This window comes from Salvelinus namaycush, chromosome 5 (assembly GCF_016432855.1).
Source record: "Salvelinus namaycush isolate Seneca chromosome 5, SaNama_1.0, whole genome shotgun sequence".
Taxonomy (NCBI): Eukaryota; Metazoa; Chordata; class Actinopteri; order Salmoniformes; family Salmonidae; genus Salvelinus; species Salvelinus namaycush.
Genome location: NC_052311.1, coordinates 51,722,322 through 51,735,696, shown reverse-complemented (window position 1 = coordinate 51,735,696; position 13,375 = coordinate 51,722,322). Strand labels below are relative to the sequence as shown.

Here is a 13,375-nt window from a genome sequence, read left to right as displayed (position 1 = left end):
AAATATTTTTTTATTAATCAATCGATCGATTAATCGGTATCGGCTTTTTTTGGTCCTCCAATAATCAGTATCGGCGTTGAAAAATCATAATCGGTCGACCTCTAACAGAAACCCAGCCTAAAACCCCAAACAGTAAGCAATGCAGGTGTAGAAGCATAGTGGCTAGGAAAAACTCCCTAGAAAGGCCAGAACCTAGGAATAAACCTAGAGAGGAACCAGGCTATGCGGAGTGGCCAGTCCTCTTCTGGTTGTGCCGGGTGGAGATTATAACAGAACATGGCCAAAATGTTCAAATGTTCATAGATGACCAGCAGGGTCAAATAATAATAATCACAGTGGTTGTCGAGGGTGCAACAGGTCAGCACCTCAGGAGTAAATGTCAGTTGGCTTTTCATAGCCGCCCACCCTGATGTCCTTGCCGTGTCTGAATCCTTGCTTAGGAAGGCCACCAAAAATTCTGAGATTTCCATCCCCAACTACAACATTTTCCGTCAAGATAGAACTGCCAAAGGGGGAGGAGTTGTAATCTACTGCAGAGAGTTCTGTCATACTTTCCAGGTCTACGTCCAAACAGTTCGAGCTTCTAATTTTAAAAATGAATCTCTCCAGAAATAAGTCTCTCTCTGTTGCTGCCTGTTATAGATCCCCCTCAGCTCCCAGCTGTGCCCTGGACACCATATGTGAATTGATTGCCCCCCATCTATCTTCAGACCTAAACTGGGATATGCTTAACACACCGGCCATCCTACAATCTAAGCTAGATGCCCTCAATCTCACACAAATTATCAAGGAACCCACCAGGTACAACCCTAAATCCGTAAACATGGGCACCCTCATAGATATTATCTTGACCAACTTGCCATCCAAATACACCTCTGCTGTTTTCAATCAGGATCTCAGCGATCACTGCCTCATTGCCTGCATCCGTTATGGGTCCGTGGTCAAACGACCACCCCTCATCACTGTCAAACGCTCCCTAAAACACTTCTGCGAGCAGGCCTTTCTAATCGACCTGGCCCGGGGTATCCTGGAAGGATATTGACCTCATCCCGTCAGTAGAGGATGCATGGTTGTTCTTTAAAAGTAATTTCCTCACCATCTTAAATAAGCATGCCCCATTTAAACAATGTAGAACTAAGAACAGATATAGCCCTGGGTTCACTCCAGACCTGACTGTCCTCGACCAGCACAAAAACATCCTGTGGCGTACTGCACTAGCATCGAATAGACCCCGCGATATGCAACTTTTCAGGGAAGTCAAGAACCATTACACACAGTCAGTTAGGAAAGCAAAGGCTAGCTTTTTCAAAGAGAAATTTGCATCCTGTAGCTCTAACTCCAAAAAGTTCTGTGACACTGTAAAGTCCATGGAGAATAAGAGCACCTCCTCCCAGCTGCCCACTGCACTGAGGCTGGGAAACACTGTCACCACCGATAAATCCACGATAATTGAGAATTTCAATAAGCATTTCTCTACGGTTGGCCATGCTTTCCTCCTGGCTACCCCAACCCCAGCCAACAGCTCCGTACCCCCCGCAGCTACTTGCCCAAGCCTCCCCAGCTTCCCCTTCACCCAAATCCAGACAGCAGATGTTCTGAAAGAGCTGCAAAACCTGGACCCGTACAAATCAGCTGGGCTAGACAATCTGGACCCTCTCTAAAATTACCTGCCGCCATTGTTGCAACTCCTATTACTAGTCTGTTCAACCTCTCCTTCGTATCGTCCGAGATTCCTAAAGATTGGAAAGCTGCCTCTTCAAAGGGGGTGACACTCTAGACCCAAACTGTTACAGACCTATATACATCCTGCCCTGCCTTTCTAAAGTCTTCAAAAGCCAAGTTCAAAAGCCATACCTTCTCCGCTGTGCAATCCGGCTTCCGAGCTGGTCATGGGTGCACCTCAGCCAGGCTCAAGGTACTAAACGATATCATTACCGGCATCGATAAAAGCCAGTACTGTGCTGCAGTCTTCATCGACCTGGCCAAGGCTTAAGACTCTGTCAATCACCATATTCTTATCGGCAGACTAAACAGCCTTGGTTTCTCAAATGACTGCCTCGCCTGGTTCACCAGCTACTTCTCAGATAGAGTTCAGTGTGTCAAATCAGAGGGGCTGTTGTCCAGACCTCTGGCAGTCTCTATGGGGGTACCACAGGGTTAAATTCTCAGGCTGACTCTTTTCTCTGTATATATCAATGATGTCGCTCCTGCTGCGGGTGATTCCTTGTTCCACCTCTACGCAGACGACACCATTCTGTATACATCTGGCCCTTCTTTGGACACTGTGTTAACAAACCTCCAAACAAGCTTCAAAGCCATACAACACTCCTTTCGTGGCCTCCAACTGCTCTTAAACGCTAGTAAAACTAAATGCATGCTCTTCAACCGATCGCAGCCCGCACCCTCCTGCCCGACTAGAATCACTACTCTGGACGGTTCTGACTTAGAATATGTGCACAACTACAAATACCTAGGTGTCTGGCTAGACTGTAAATGCTCCTTCCAGACTCATATTAAGCATCTCCAATCCAAAATTAAATCTAGAATCGGCTTCCTATTTTGCAACAAAGCCTCCTTCACTCACGCTGCCCTCGTAAAACTGACTATCCTACCGATCCTCGACTTCGACAATGTCATTTACAAAATAGCTTCCAACACTCTACTCAGCAAACTGGATGCAGTCCATCACAGTGCCATCTGTTTTGTCACCAAAGCCCCATATACCGCCCACCACTGCGACCTGTATGCTCTCGTCGGCTGGCCCTTGCTACATATTCGTCGCCAGACCCACTGGCTCCAGGTCGTCTATAAGTCTTTGCTAGGTAAAGCTCCGCCTTATCTCAGCTCACTGGTCACCATAACAACACCCACAACGTAGCACGCGCTCCAGCAGGTATATCTCACTGGTCATCCCCAAAGCCAACACCTCCTTTGGCCGTCTTTCCTTCCAGTTCTCTGCTGCCAATGACTGGAACGAATTTCAAAAATCACTGAAGCTGGAGACTCATATCTCCCTCACTAACTTTAAGCATCAGCTATTTGAGCAGCTTTCTGATCGCTGCAGCTGTACATAGCCAATCTGTAAATAGCCCATCCAACTACCTACCTCATCCCCATATTGTTTTAATTGACTTTTTTGCACACCAGTATTTCTACTTGCACATCATCATCTGCACATCTATCACTTCAGTGTTAATTTGCTAAATTGTAATTACTTCGCTACTATGGACTATTTATTGCCTTACCTCCTTACTCCATTTGCACACACTGTATATAGATTTTTCTATAGTGTTATTGACTGTACTTTTGTTTATCCCATGTGTAACTCTGTGTTGTTCTTTTTTGTCGCACTGCTTTGCTTTATCTTGGCCAGGTCGCAGTTGTAAATGAGAACTTGTTCTCAACTGGCCTACCTGGTTAAATAAAATAATAAAAACCTATTCCAGTGTTGACCTGCGAGCTGAAAATCTTTGCCTGTGCGTGTTTAGGCTACCTGCCCTTCCCCCTGCAAAGCATAGGCTACTGACGTTACAAGCTTGATTCAGAAGATAGGGAGAGATTTTTAATTAGAAAGAGAAAAATGTGTAAACTTTTTCAAAGCTAGTTAAGGATACTATAGGCCTAGTTATCATGTTTCACGTTGGATGTATTAACGACAAAAAGGTAAGACGTGTTTTAAATTCCGGTGCCGCTCTGCACACACAAGCTTGTTAGCTAGCTAGCTCAAAAGACATTAAAAAGTTCCTCCATAGAAGCCGTCCTCCTAGGTATAACTCTGTGTATCTAATTCATATAATGCATGTCATAACAAGATGCCCAGTGCTTCAAGCCTCCTCCTCAACCGTCTCTCGCTCTCTCCACACCCTCAAAATTTGTCACATCTTGCGCCATAGGCTACACTTGTCTGTCCATCATGCATGTACACAACAAGTTTGCCGCACTGATTGGTGATGTTTTGAGCTAAATGTTTTTTTTTAACTTTTGATTTCACAGGATAAAACAGGAACGATATAAACCGGTACTTTTTTTTTGCTCAAACCGGTTAAGAATTGTATTTTTATGGTCGGAACAGTGGAATGAAACGGGGGAAAAAAAGTGGTTCTGTTCAGAACGAAACGATAGGAAAATAATTTCACTTCCAACCCCTGCTGTATACAGGCCAGCATTTGGAGGATTCTACATTTGGAGCAGCAAATATACTTGCTGCTCCATATGTACTGTGTTAACTTGCTGAAAAACTAATTCTGTGTTGTACCTTAAAGTGCACAGTGATGCTCCACGGCAGGGCAGTGTTGGAGGCATGCAGGTCAAACAGCAATCCGATTGGATAGTGCCTGCAATTAATAAACACAGCCACACCACATCAGTTGAGGAAACATGTCACCAGGGCTTCATTCTGTTCCAATTCTGAATCATAATGAGTTATCCTCTCCTTCACCTTGGGCTGGATCCTAAGTAACCTTTTAATACGTTTTAGAGAAAATACACCTTATTTACCCAAAGGTCTGAGTTACGTGTGTATGTCAATTTAAGATTAGGACTCATGTCCAACCAAATGTCAAAAGCTTGTGTTGGGCTGCCACCTGGTGCCTGAAATGTAAGACTGCAGACAATTGGTATGTAGTCTACTCATTGATGATGACGATGATAGGAGGTGAGTTGATCTGCTCAAATCTGATCTGTAAAAGATGTACTCTACTGCTGTGCTAGGACACTTGTTTCTATGGAGGGGCACAGGGAATTCTAACCATTATATTCACTAGTAGTTGTTAAAAGAAGTCAATAATTTACAACACACATAGACCTCACAGTCCTAATTTAAAGCTCACCCACCATTTGAGTGGCGTTCCTTCGAAATCAAACCACATCTCCTCTACGTCTTCGGCCTTCATGACCTTCAGGAAGTGCTTTTTCACCTTGTCTGTGACCAGAGTCAGATAGCTCACCCTTGGCAGGAGGAGCTGAGGAGAGAACAGCAGAGGGGGAGAAGAGAGGGGCTCAATCTAGATCCCCGCAATAGTCCATGGCTCAAGCCAGCTCAGTAGTCATCATGTGTGACCTGAATTAGCTAGACCTATGTCACAAATGCTATGTCCATTGCACATGAGGTTGGTTGCACCTTAATTGGCGTGGAATGGTATCAAATACATGGTTTCCATGTGTTTGATGCCATTCTATTTGCTCCGTTCCAGGCATTATTATGAGCTGTCCTCCCCTCAGCAGCCTCCACTGGCATTGTCCAGCAAAGAGACATTGTTTTTTTTTTTTACTTAGTACTAGTCTGCATGATGTCACACTTACATAGAAGGGTTCGGCCTCTCTCTCGGTGATCTCATCCTGGTAAAGTGTGAAGCAGGTCGGAATCCGACCAAACCAAACATCTCGCAGCACGTCCTTGTCATCTGCCATCCTCCTGTCGCTCCCAGTGGCACATAAAGGAAGTATTCTCTAGCTATAAACCACCTGTCATCAACAGATTAAAGGGTCAATCTGAGATTGGTACATTCATTTTGGGAATTTTAAATGAATGTTATATACCCATTGATATTTTAAGAGTTGAATTGATAAATTCCTCATGAGTTTAGTTCAACTGTCGTACCCCATCCAAACCCAAAATATGAGCTTGTTTTACTTGGTTGTTTGTAAACAATGTCATTGTAAACAAACCCTGCATAACCTCAAAACAGGGCTAAAACTAGAATTATCGGTCTATGAGTGGCCCGTTGTTGTTTGAACTCCAGATTTTGCACCAATGACAGTCAGTCTCATATGAGAGAGTACACCAGAATGGTAACATTCGAAAGCTCTCTACAGAACGTGTCAATTAAGTTCTCTTTGGAACCAGTCAATCACAGCTCTGCAAAGAGTTCTAATCTTACCACAGTTTGTGAACACACAACTTCCAACTAGCCAGCGTTAGGCTAGTGGAGAAATACAAAGTGCTAGTTAGCTAACGTGTTAGCTAGATACTGTAACTAACTAGCCACGACTTCACTGGTGGTGAGGAATAAGATTACATTTAACATAGTTAACTAAGCAACGGTGTATTGGTTACTTTGCAACGATTTACATGTACATTATTATGTATTGACTTGCTAGCTAGCCAACTAGCTAGATAGCTGCGTACGCTACCTATCCTCACTGGCAGAAATAGTAGCGAGGCTGTGGGCACATTTGAAAGTTTGCCCTAAACAAGTGGTAGGACTAGGAGCATATCATTTCTAAAAGTTTTGAGACAAATGATAAACAACATCTTACTTTTCTAGAGCGTTTGTAACCAGCTGCGATGAAGGAAGAGGGCCGTGGTGGTGTTGTCATTCGCCTGTCAAGGAAAAAAAGCAAGAAAATCCCCCTTTTCGCTGACGAGGTGTAACCTGCAGTATAGAGTGACATCCAGCGTTCATTGTAGTGTATTGCAATAATCATGTTGAGATGGTTGTATTCAGTGCAAAGAGGACCTATAAAGTTGTTGGTTAGTGACGATAATTTTGATTCGCCTAGTAATCGGTAAGTCATTTTGATGTTATTTGTAGTTTCATTTACAGCTTGGAAACCGCAGAAGTTTTCTTTAGGGACAACAAATATGGCCCCTTTCACGGTCCGTAGATGTTTTGCAATTATGCAATAATTGTGCGCCGTCGCCTGGTCTACGTCGTTACAAGGATCCAAATCCATTTGTTGTGCTCTCTGAATCAAGAATGGATAGGAAAGTTGAAGTGGATAACCTCGAAACGCGTCTTGAGATGCTGGAAAGTCGTATATACGGTGAAAGAAGTAACAAGGGGGGGAAACCCGTGAAGGTTTGACAATAATATTCTATTTTAGAAATGCAGAATAGCGATTTAACTGGCTGCTTTGGCTAGCTAGCGAACGCCCTTTTTGCACACTGATTTAATACAATCAATGCTAAGACGTCAATGCCAGGGCATTCCAACTAAGTTAGCTACAATCCAACATTTTAATGTCGAACGGCTACTTAGATAGCTAAGTAACTCAATGCCAGTACAGCTATAAACACGGTTTATTTTTAAGTTTAGCTGTTTAGTTTATCATATAATGCACCCTGTTCCCTAGTGCGCGGATTCCCTCTCCAGAGTTCAGGCCGCCCTTGCAAACACTGCAAATAAGAGGGAACGAGTGAAGATTCTACACAAAAAGAGTGAGTGACATCTTAGACGACACAACTGTGTGACTTGGATGGGACACATTATTACCAGGACAATCACAAAGCAGGGTCAATTGTGATTATATTTCCCACATAGTAACTAGTATATATTCTACAACCTTTTGTTCTCTGTACAGTTGAGGACCTGCTGAAGTATCTGGACCCTCAGTTCACTGACCACATCACTGTTCCTGATGCCATGAAGCTGGAATTCATCCTTGCTGGTAAGAGTTTTTCATTTAAATATGTGAGTAAATGTTGGCGAATTTGGTCCTGCGTCATGGTGATTGAGTAGGCCTCTGGCGTATGGGTATGTCACCTTTCGGCTAAATTCTCAGTTTCGAATCCAAAATAGGTGACCTACGCGATTCGTATAGATCAGATGAGAAAAGTTTGGGAGAGGGGGGGGGTTGTATCACTACTGGCTGTAAGCGATCGAAGTGATGCGTGTTTGGAGCAATACTGTCTGTTTACATAACAACAGAATGCAGTGCAGCACGCGAATGAAGAGACAACCAATTTACTAGTTACAGCATCAGTACACGCTCTGGAAAGCCAGCTTGTCAGTTACAGCAGCGCGTCCCCTGAACGATAACGAAGAGGAAGGTGATGAAGCGTACTTCATGATCTGTAACTGAAAAACAACTGGCATTTGGAAAGTTTGAGATGAGGGAGAAAGTGTGGTGGAAAAAGTATTAGCATTGTTAACTTCTTATGGCTGGGGGCAGTATTGAGTAGCTTGAATGAATAAGGTGCCCAGAGTAAACTGCCTGCTACTCAGTCCCAGAAGCTAAGATATGCATATTATTAGTATATGTGGATAGAAAACACTCTGAGGTTTCTAAAACTGTTTGAATGATGTCTGTGAGTATAACAGAACTCATATGGCAGGCAAAAACCTGAGAAAAAATCCAACCAGGAAGTGGGAAATCTGAGGTTTGTCATTTTTCAACTCATTCCCTATTGAAGATACAGTGGGATATTGGTCATATTGCACTTCCTAAGGTTAGGAAGATGTCAACAGTCTTTAGAACCTTGTTTGATGCTTCTACTGTGAAGTGAGGGCGAATGAGAGGGGAATGAGTCAGAGGTCTGGCAGAGAGCCATGAGCTGACCACGCTCGTTCACGTGAGAGCGAGCTCTGTTCCATTGCATTTCTGAAGACAAAGGAATTCTCCGGTTGGAACATTATTTTAGATTTATGTTAAAAACATCCTAAAGATTGATTCTATACTTCGCTTGACATGTTTCTACGACCTGTAATATAACTTTTTGGACTTTTCGTCTGTACTTTCCGCTGGACTTGGATTTGTTTACCAAACGCGCTACCAAAAGGAGGTATTTGGACAAATTATGAACTTTATCGAACAAATCAAACATTTATTGTGGAACTGGGATTCCTGGGAGTGCATTCTGATGAATATCATCAAAGGTAAGTGAATATTTCTAATGCTATTTCTGACTTCTGTTGACTACACAACATGGCGGATATCTGTATGGCTTGTTTGGGCTCTGAGCGCTGTACTCAGATTATAGCATGGTTTGCTTTTTCTGTAAAGTTATTTTGAAATCTGACAGTGGTTGCATTAAGGAGAAGTTTATCTAAAGTTCCAACACTTGCATTCTCATCAACATTTATGATGAGTATTTCTGTAAATTGATGTGGCTCTCTGCAAAATCACTGCATGTTTTTGGAACTACTGAACATAACGCGCCAATGTATACTGAGATGTTTTTATATGAACTCTATTGAACAAAACATACATGTATTGTGTAACATGAAGTCCTATGAGTGTCATCTGATGAAGATCATCAAAGGTTAGTGATACATTTTATCTTTATTTCTGCTTTTTGTGACTCTCTCTTTGGCTGGAAAATGGCTGTGTTTTTCTGTGAATAGGCACTCACCTAACATAATCGTTTGTGGTGCTTTTGCCATAAAGCCTATTTGAAATCGGACACTGTGGTGGGATTAACAAGAAGTGTATCTTTAAAATGGTGTAAAATACTTGTATGTTTGAGGAATTTTAATTATGACATTTCTGTTTGAATTTGGCGTCCTGCACTTTCACTGGCTGTTGTCATATCGATCCCGTTAGCGGGATCTCAGCCATAAGAAGTTTAAGTATCTTGCAAGCTAGATCAAAACTCTCCGTTATTAGCTAGCCAGTGAAATGTTGACTCATCAGATTTAAATAATTGAGTTTATGCTGTGAAAATTATCTTGCTAATAAAGTCAGACAGCTAACGTTAGTTAGGTAACGTTACAACATCAGATGAGCTAACATTAGTAACCTAACCAATTCGCTATAATATTAACTGGTATATGACTCCTTGCCGTTACTCAAGTTATAATGTGTCAGTTGCTTACTGGACTCTGGCAATCTGTGTGAAATGTTAACTAGCTAACGAACTAACCACTATCTGTTAACTAATGTTTTCCCTCTACAGTATGTGGTTAATTTTCAGAATGAGAGAATTAGGTGAAAAATGAGGCGTTGCTTGTTAAAACTTCTTAGGGCTGCAATCCCGTTAACGGGATCGATATGACAACAGCCAGTGAAAGTGCAGGGTGCCAAATTCAAACAAATCTCATAATTAAAATTCCTCAAGCATACAAGTGTTTCACACCATTTTAAAGATACACTTCTTGTTAATCCCACCACAGTGTCCTATTTCAAAAAGGCTTTACAGCGAAAGCACCACAAACGATTGTTAGGTCACAACAAAATCACAGAACACAGCCATTTTTCCAGCCAAAGACAGGAGTCACAAAAAGCAGAAATGGAGAGAAAATTAATCACTAACCTTTGATCTTCATCAGATGACACTCATAGGACTTAATGTTACACAATACATATGTTTTGTTCTATAAAGTTCATATTTATATCCAAAAACCTCAGTTTACATTGGCGCCATGTTCAGAAATGCCTCCAAAATATCCTGAGAAATTGCAGAGAGCCACATCAAATAACAGAAATACTCATTTTCTCTAAACTTTGATGAAAGATACATGTTTTACATAGAATTAAAGATACACTTGTTCTTAATGCAACCGCTGTGTCAGTTTTCAAAAAAGCTTTACGGCAAAAGCACAATATTCAATAATCTGAGAACAGCGTTCAGCCACAAAGGAAGCCATACAGTTACCCGCCAAATTGTGGAGTCAACAAAAGTTATAAATAGCATTATAAATCTTCACTTACCTTTGCTGATCTTTGTCGGAATGCACTCCCAGGACTCCCACTTCCACAAGAAATGTTTGTTTTGTTCGGTTATGTCCAAATAGCTATTTTTGTTAGCGTGTTTGGTAAACAAATCCAAAGCCAGGAAGCGCGTTCACTAAAAGCAGACGAAATGTCAAAGTTCCGTAACAGTCAGTAGGAACATGTCAAACGATGTATTGAATCAATCTTTAGGATGTTTTTAACAAATCTTCAATAAAGTTCCAACCGGAGAATTCCATTGTCTTCAGAAATGCGATGGAACAGAGCTCCCTCTCATGTGAGCGTGCATGGTCAGCTCATGATAGACCTTACTCATTCCCGTCTCCTTCGGCCCCACTTCACAGAAGTATCAGACAAGGTTCTACAGACTGTTGACATCTAGTGGAAGCCGTAGGAAGTGCAAACTGACCCATATCCCACTGTGTATTCGACAGGTGATGAGTTAAACCTACAAACCTCAGATTTCCCACTTCCTGGTTGGATTTTTTTCTTGTGTTTTTGCCTGCCATATGAGTTCTGTTATACTCAGACATCATTCAAATAGTTGTATTAACTTCGGAGTGTTTTCTATCCAATACTAATAATACTATGCATATATTAGCAACTGGGACTGAGGAGCAGGCAGTTTACTCTGGGCACCTTTTCATCCAAGCTACTCAATACTGCCCCTGCAGCCATAAGAAGTTAAACAAGTGGATTCAGAGATCAAGTGTAGCTGGGCCTGGCTTAAGCTGAATGCCACTATAGAGGTGAAAGGAACACCACACACCCAGGCCCCTCTTTCTCACTTTTGCTGGCACATTGTATTGTAGAACAGATGTCCACAGGCAGAATGTGTATAATGTGCAGTGTAGCCCAAATATACTTTTTGTTGTGTTGAACTTGACAGTAACGTGTGTGTGAATTATTTTTTTAAATGTACTTGGAATGTTATTTTTGCATACAGTCTTGTGCACTTGTTCTATAATGGCCACTATATTAGAGCAAAACTAAAATGCCTGTTTGTTTCATTCTATTTCTGCTTTAAGATGTTTTTTTCCCCCAAGTGCAATATTTAGATGTGTGTGTGGTCACAAGCATTCTATTATAAAGGCTGTCATGGCTAACTGCAATAGAGTATTGTTTCTTTTCTTCTCAAGACTTGTCATTTGCAGTAAAGTCTAGGCAACAAATAACATTGGATTAGGTTTACATTAACCACTTTTTTAAATTTTACACACAGAGACTGATCATGTAGATCATATTCTTAGATTTTTTTAGTTAGTTAAAACCTGCATTTTCCCCCTAGCAGGGATTTTTTTTTTTGCATGTTTCAGTGAAAAAATAAATGAAAAAAAGTCACCTTTGGGCCTTCCAGTTTCCATCCCTGGTATGTGCCTCCAGTCTCAAACTCATGCACTTGTTTCTCCCCACAGAGGAGGACTTCCTGCTTTCCCAGGCCACCCTTCTGGAGCAGGTCAGCAACCTCCAGCCACTATTGGACAGCAACTACATCAGAGGTCAGTGAGAGGGAATTTAAGTACCATTACAATGTGGTCTGTGTGAAGTGATGATGGGTTAAATAAAAAACACTATGTTGAACGCAACTTATTGTAAAATTCTTATTCACAGATGTGCCAGAGCATGCCACCAAGCTACAGCGTTTGTCTCAGATTCACATCAAAGAGCAGGTATGAACCCTCCCCCTCTCTCTTTTACTTATTCACACCCTTCTTTTCTTGATTTTTGTCTTTCCTCACAAGACACGCTAGATTGACTTTTGTGAATTACAGTAGTGACACTGTTCTTGTCATTTTTCCAAAGGACCAAACTGAAGCTCAGTCCCTAGAGGTGAAGAAACTGTTTGAGGAGTACAACAAAATGGTACCTTTCCTTCATTATAATGGAATTATTGAAGTGAATAAATAACACTGATCAAGACATACATTTTCCTCTCTGAGGTTAGCTAGTGAAACTGTGAGTACATTGGCTGTCATGTCTCCCGACCTCCTCGGTCAGATGAATGAACGTGAGTGGTTGTAGATTGTTTTCTGTCATGTTGAACTCTGAGAAATGTCTAGTCTGTGCTAATGGAATGAACTGCCTGGCCCACCAAATTATCTTTGAACCTTGACCTCTTTGGCAGATGTTCCTGCTATCCAAGCAGTTCACCCAGTGGGATGAGAGCCTGCGGAAAGTGGAGGAGGCAAAAGGCATCCGTCAAGTGGAGTAGCGACCATGTCCAGTAATGACCGTTATGACAGTGTCACGGCATGATGTCGTCCGTGTGTCAAGGGTCCTATATGCAGCTTAATGTAACTTGCTGGATATTATTGTTATTTATTTACAGCTACATCAAGAGACCTTTGCATAGCTTTGTTTTTTTATTTTCTATCCTTGTTAATTTATTCAACATACAATGTACCCATGCAATCCAACTCTGCAACACTGCTCCAGGCAGTCACAAGACACTGCTTTTTTTCTGGGTCGGTTGACAGAGTGTAGAGAAGAATTTGCACACTAACTTTCTTCTTCCACAAAGGTCTGGTTTTAAATAGTTTTATCAGACAGCATGACCGCAAATGTAAAGTAATTGTAATAAAATCCATACTATTCAAACTGAACTGTTTGGTTACTTCTGTTTCCAATACGTGTTTCAATATTTTGTTATAAAACAACTAAAGTCGAAACAGAAAAACAATCTCCTGCACAGGTGAATTCAAGCACAATTGTGTAATGTTCGCATTTAATTACAGCTATTTCAATAGCCATATTTATGACTAATAAGAGAAGACGTTTTACAATCGGAGAGCTACAATTGATCGGTTGTAAAACGTCTTTTTAGTCACAAGGTAGGTTTCCATCCAAATTGTGACAGGCAGCCACATCGATCATTATGTCACCAGAATAAGACCTTCAATATGTATTGGAAAGGAGCATCAAGCTCATCACGTGCACTTTCACCACTCTGTGAAATTAATCATTTATTTCATCTGTAGCCTTA

General features: G+C 41.6%; 2 protein-coding genes across 4 annotated transcripts in view; one reads left to right on the top strand and one right to left on the bottom strand.

Moving 5' to 3' along the window:
* Positions 1-13,375, bottom strand: part of LOC120048447 (autophagy protein 5-like) — a 37,319-nt gene that overhangs the window by 22,135 nt on the left and 1,809 nt on the right. Inside the window, exons 2-6 of one of the 3 annotated variants that reach the window (XM_038994422.1) lie at positions 11,735-11,880; positions 6,259-6,374; positions 5,302-5,463; positions 4,834-4,961; positions 4,256-4,334 (exon numbers count right to left, since the gene is read on the bottom strand). In XM_038994422.1, coding sequence (XP_038850350.1) covers positions 4,256-4,334; positions 4,834-4,961; positions 5,302-5,409 — 315 coding nt within the window. In that variant the 5' untranslated portion in view covers positions 5,410-5,463; positions 6,259-6,374; positions 11,735-11,880. The remainder of the gene's footprint in view (positions 1-4,255; positions 4,335-4,833; positions 4,962-5,301; positions 5,464-6,258; positions 6,375-11,734; positions 11,881-13,375) is intronic. The other 2 variants (XM_038994423.1, XM_038994424.1) reach the window with 2 other exon arrangements.
* Positions 6,651-12,986, top strand: LOC120048449 (dynactin subunit 3-like). The gene is made up of 7 exons (XM_038994425.1): positions 6,651-6,800; positions 7,075-7,159; positions 7,303-7,389; positions 11,808-11,891; positions 12,004-12,062; positions 12,196-12,255; positions 12,518-12,986. The coding sequence occupies exons 1-7, from the start codon at positions 6,699-6,701 to the stop codon at positions 12,602-12,604; spliced, it is 564 nt and encodes a 187-aa protein (XP_038850353.1). The 5' UTR covers positions 6,651-6,698; the 3' UTR covers positions 12,605-12,986.

Excerpts from the sequence above, each read along its gene's own strand:
- LOC120048449 (XM_038994425.1), top strand. The coding sequence starts at position 6,699 with ATGGATAGGAAAGTTGAAGTGGATAACCTCGAAACGCGTCTTGAGATG. Across the intron at positions 7,160-7,302 it reads GAAGATTCTACACAAAAAGA|TTGAGGACCTGCTGAAGTAT; the intron begins GTGAGTGACATC and ends TTCTCTGTACAG. Across the intron at positions 12,063-12,195 it reads AGATTCACATCAAAGAGCAG|GACCAAACTGAAGCTCAGTC; the intron begins GTATGAACCCTC and ends ATTTTTCCAAAG.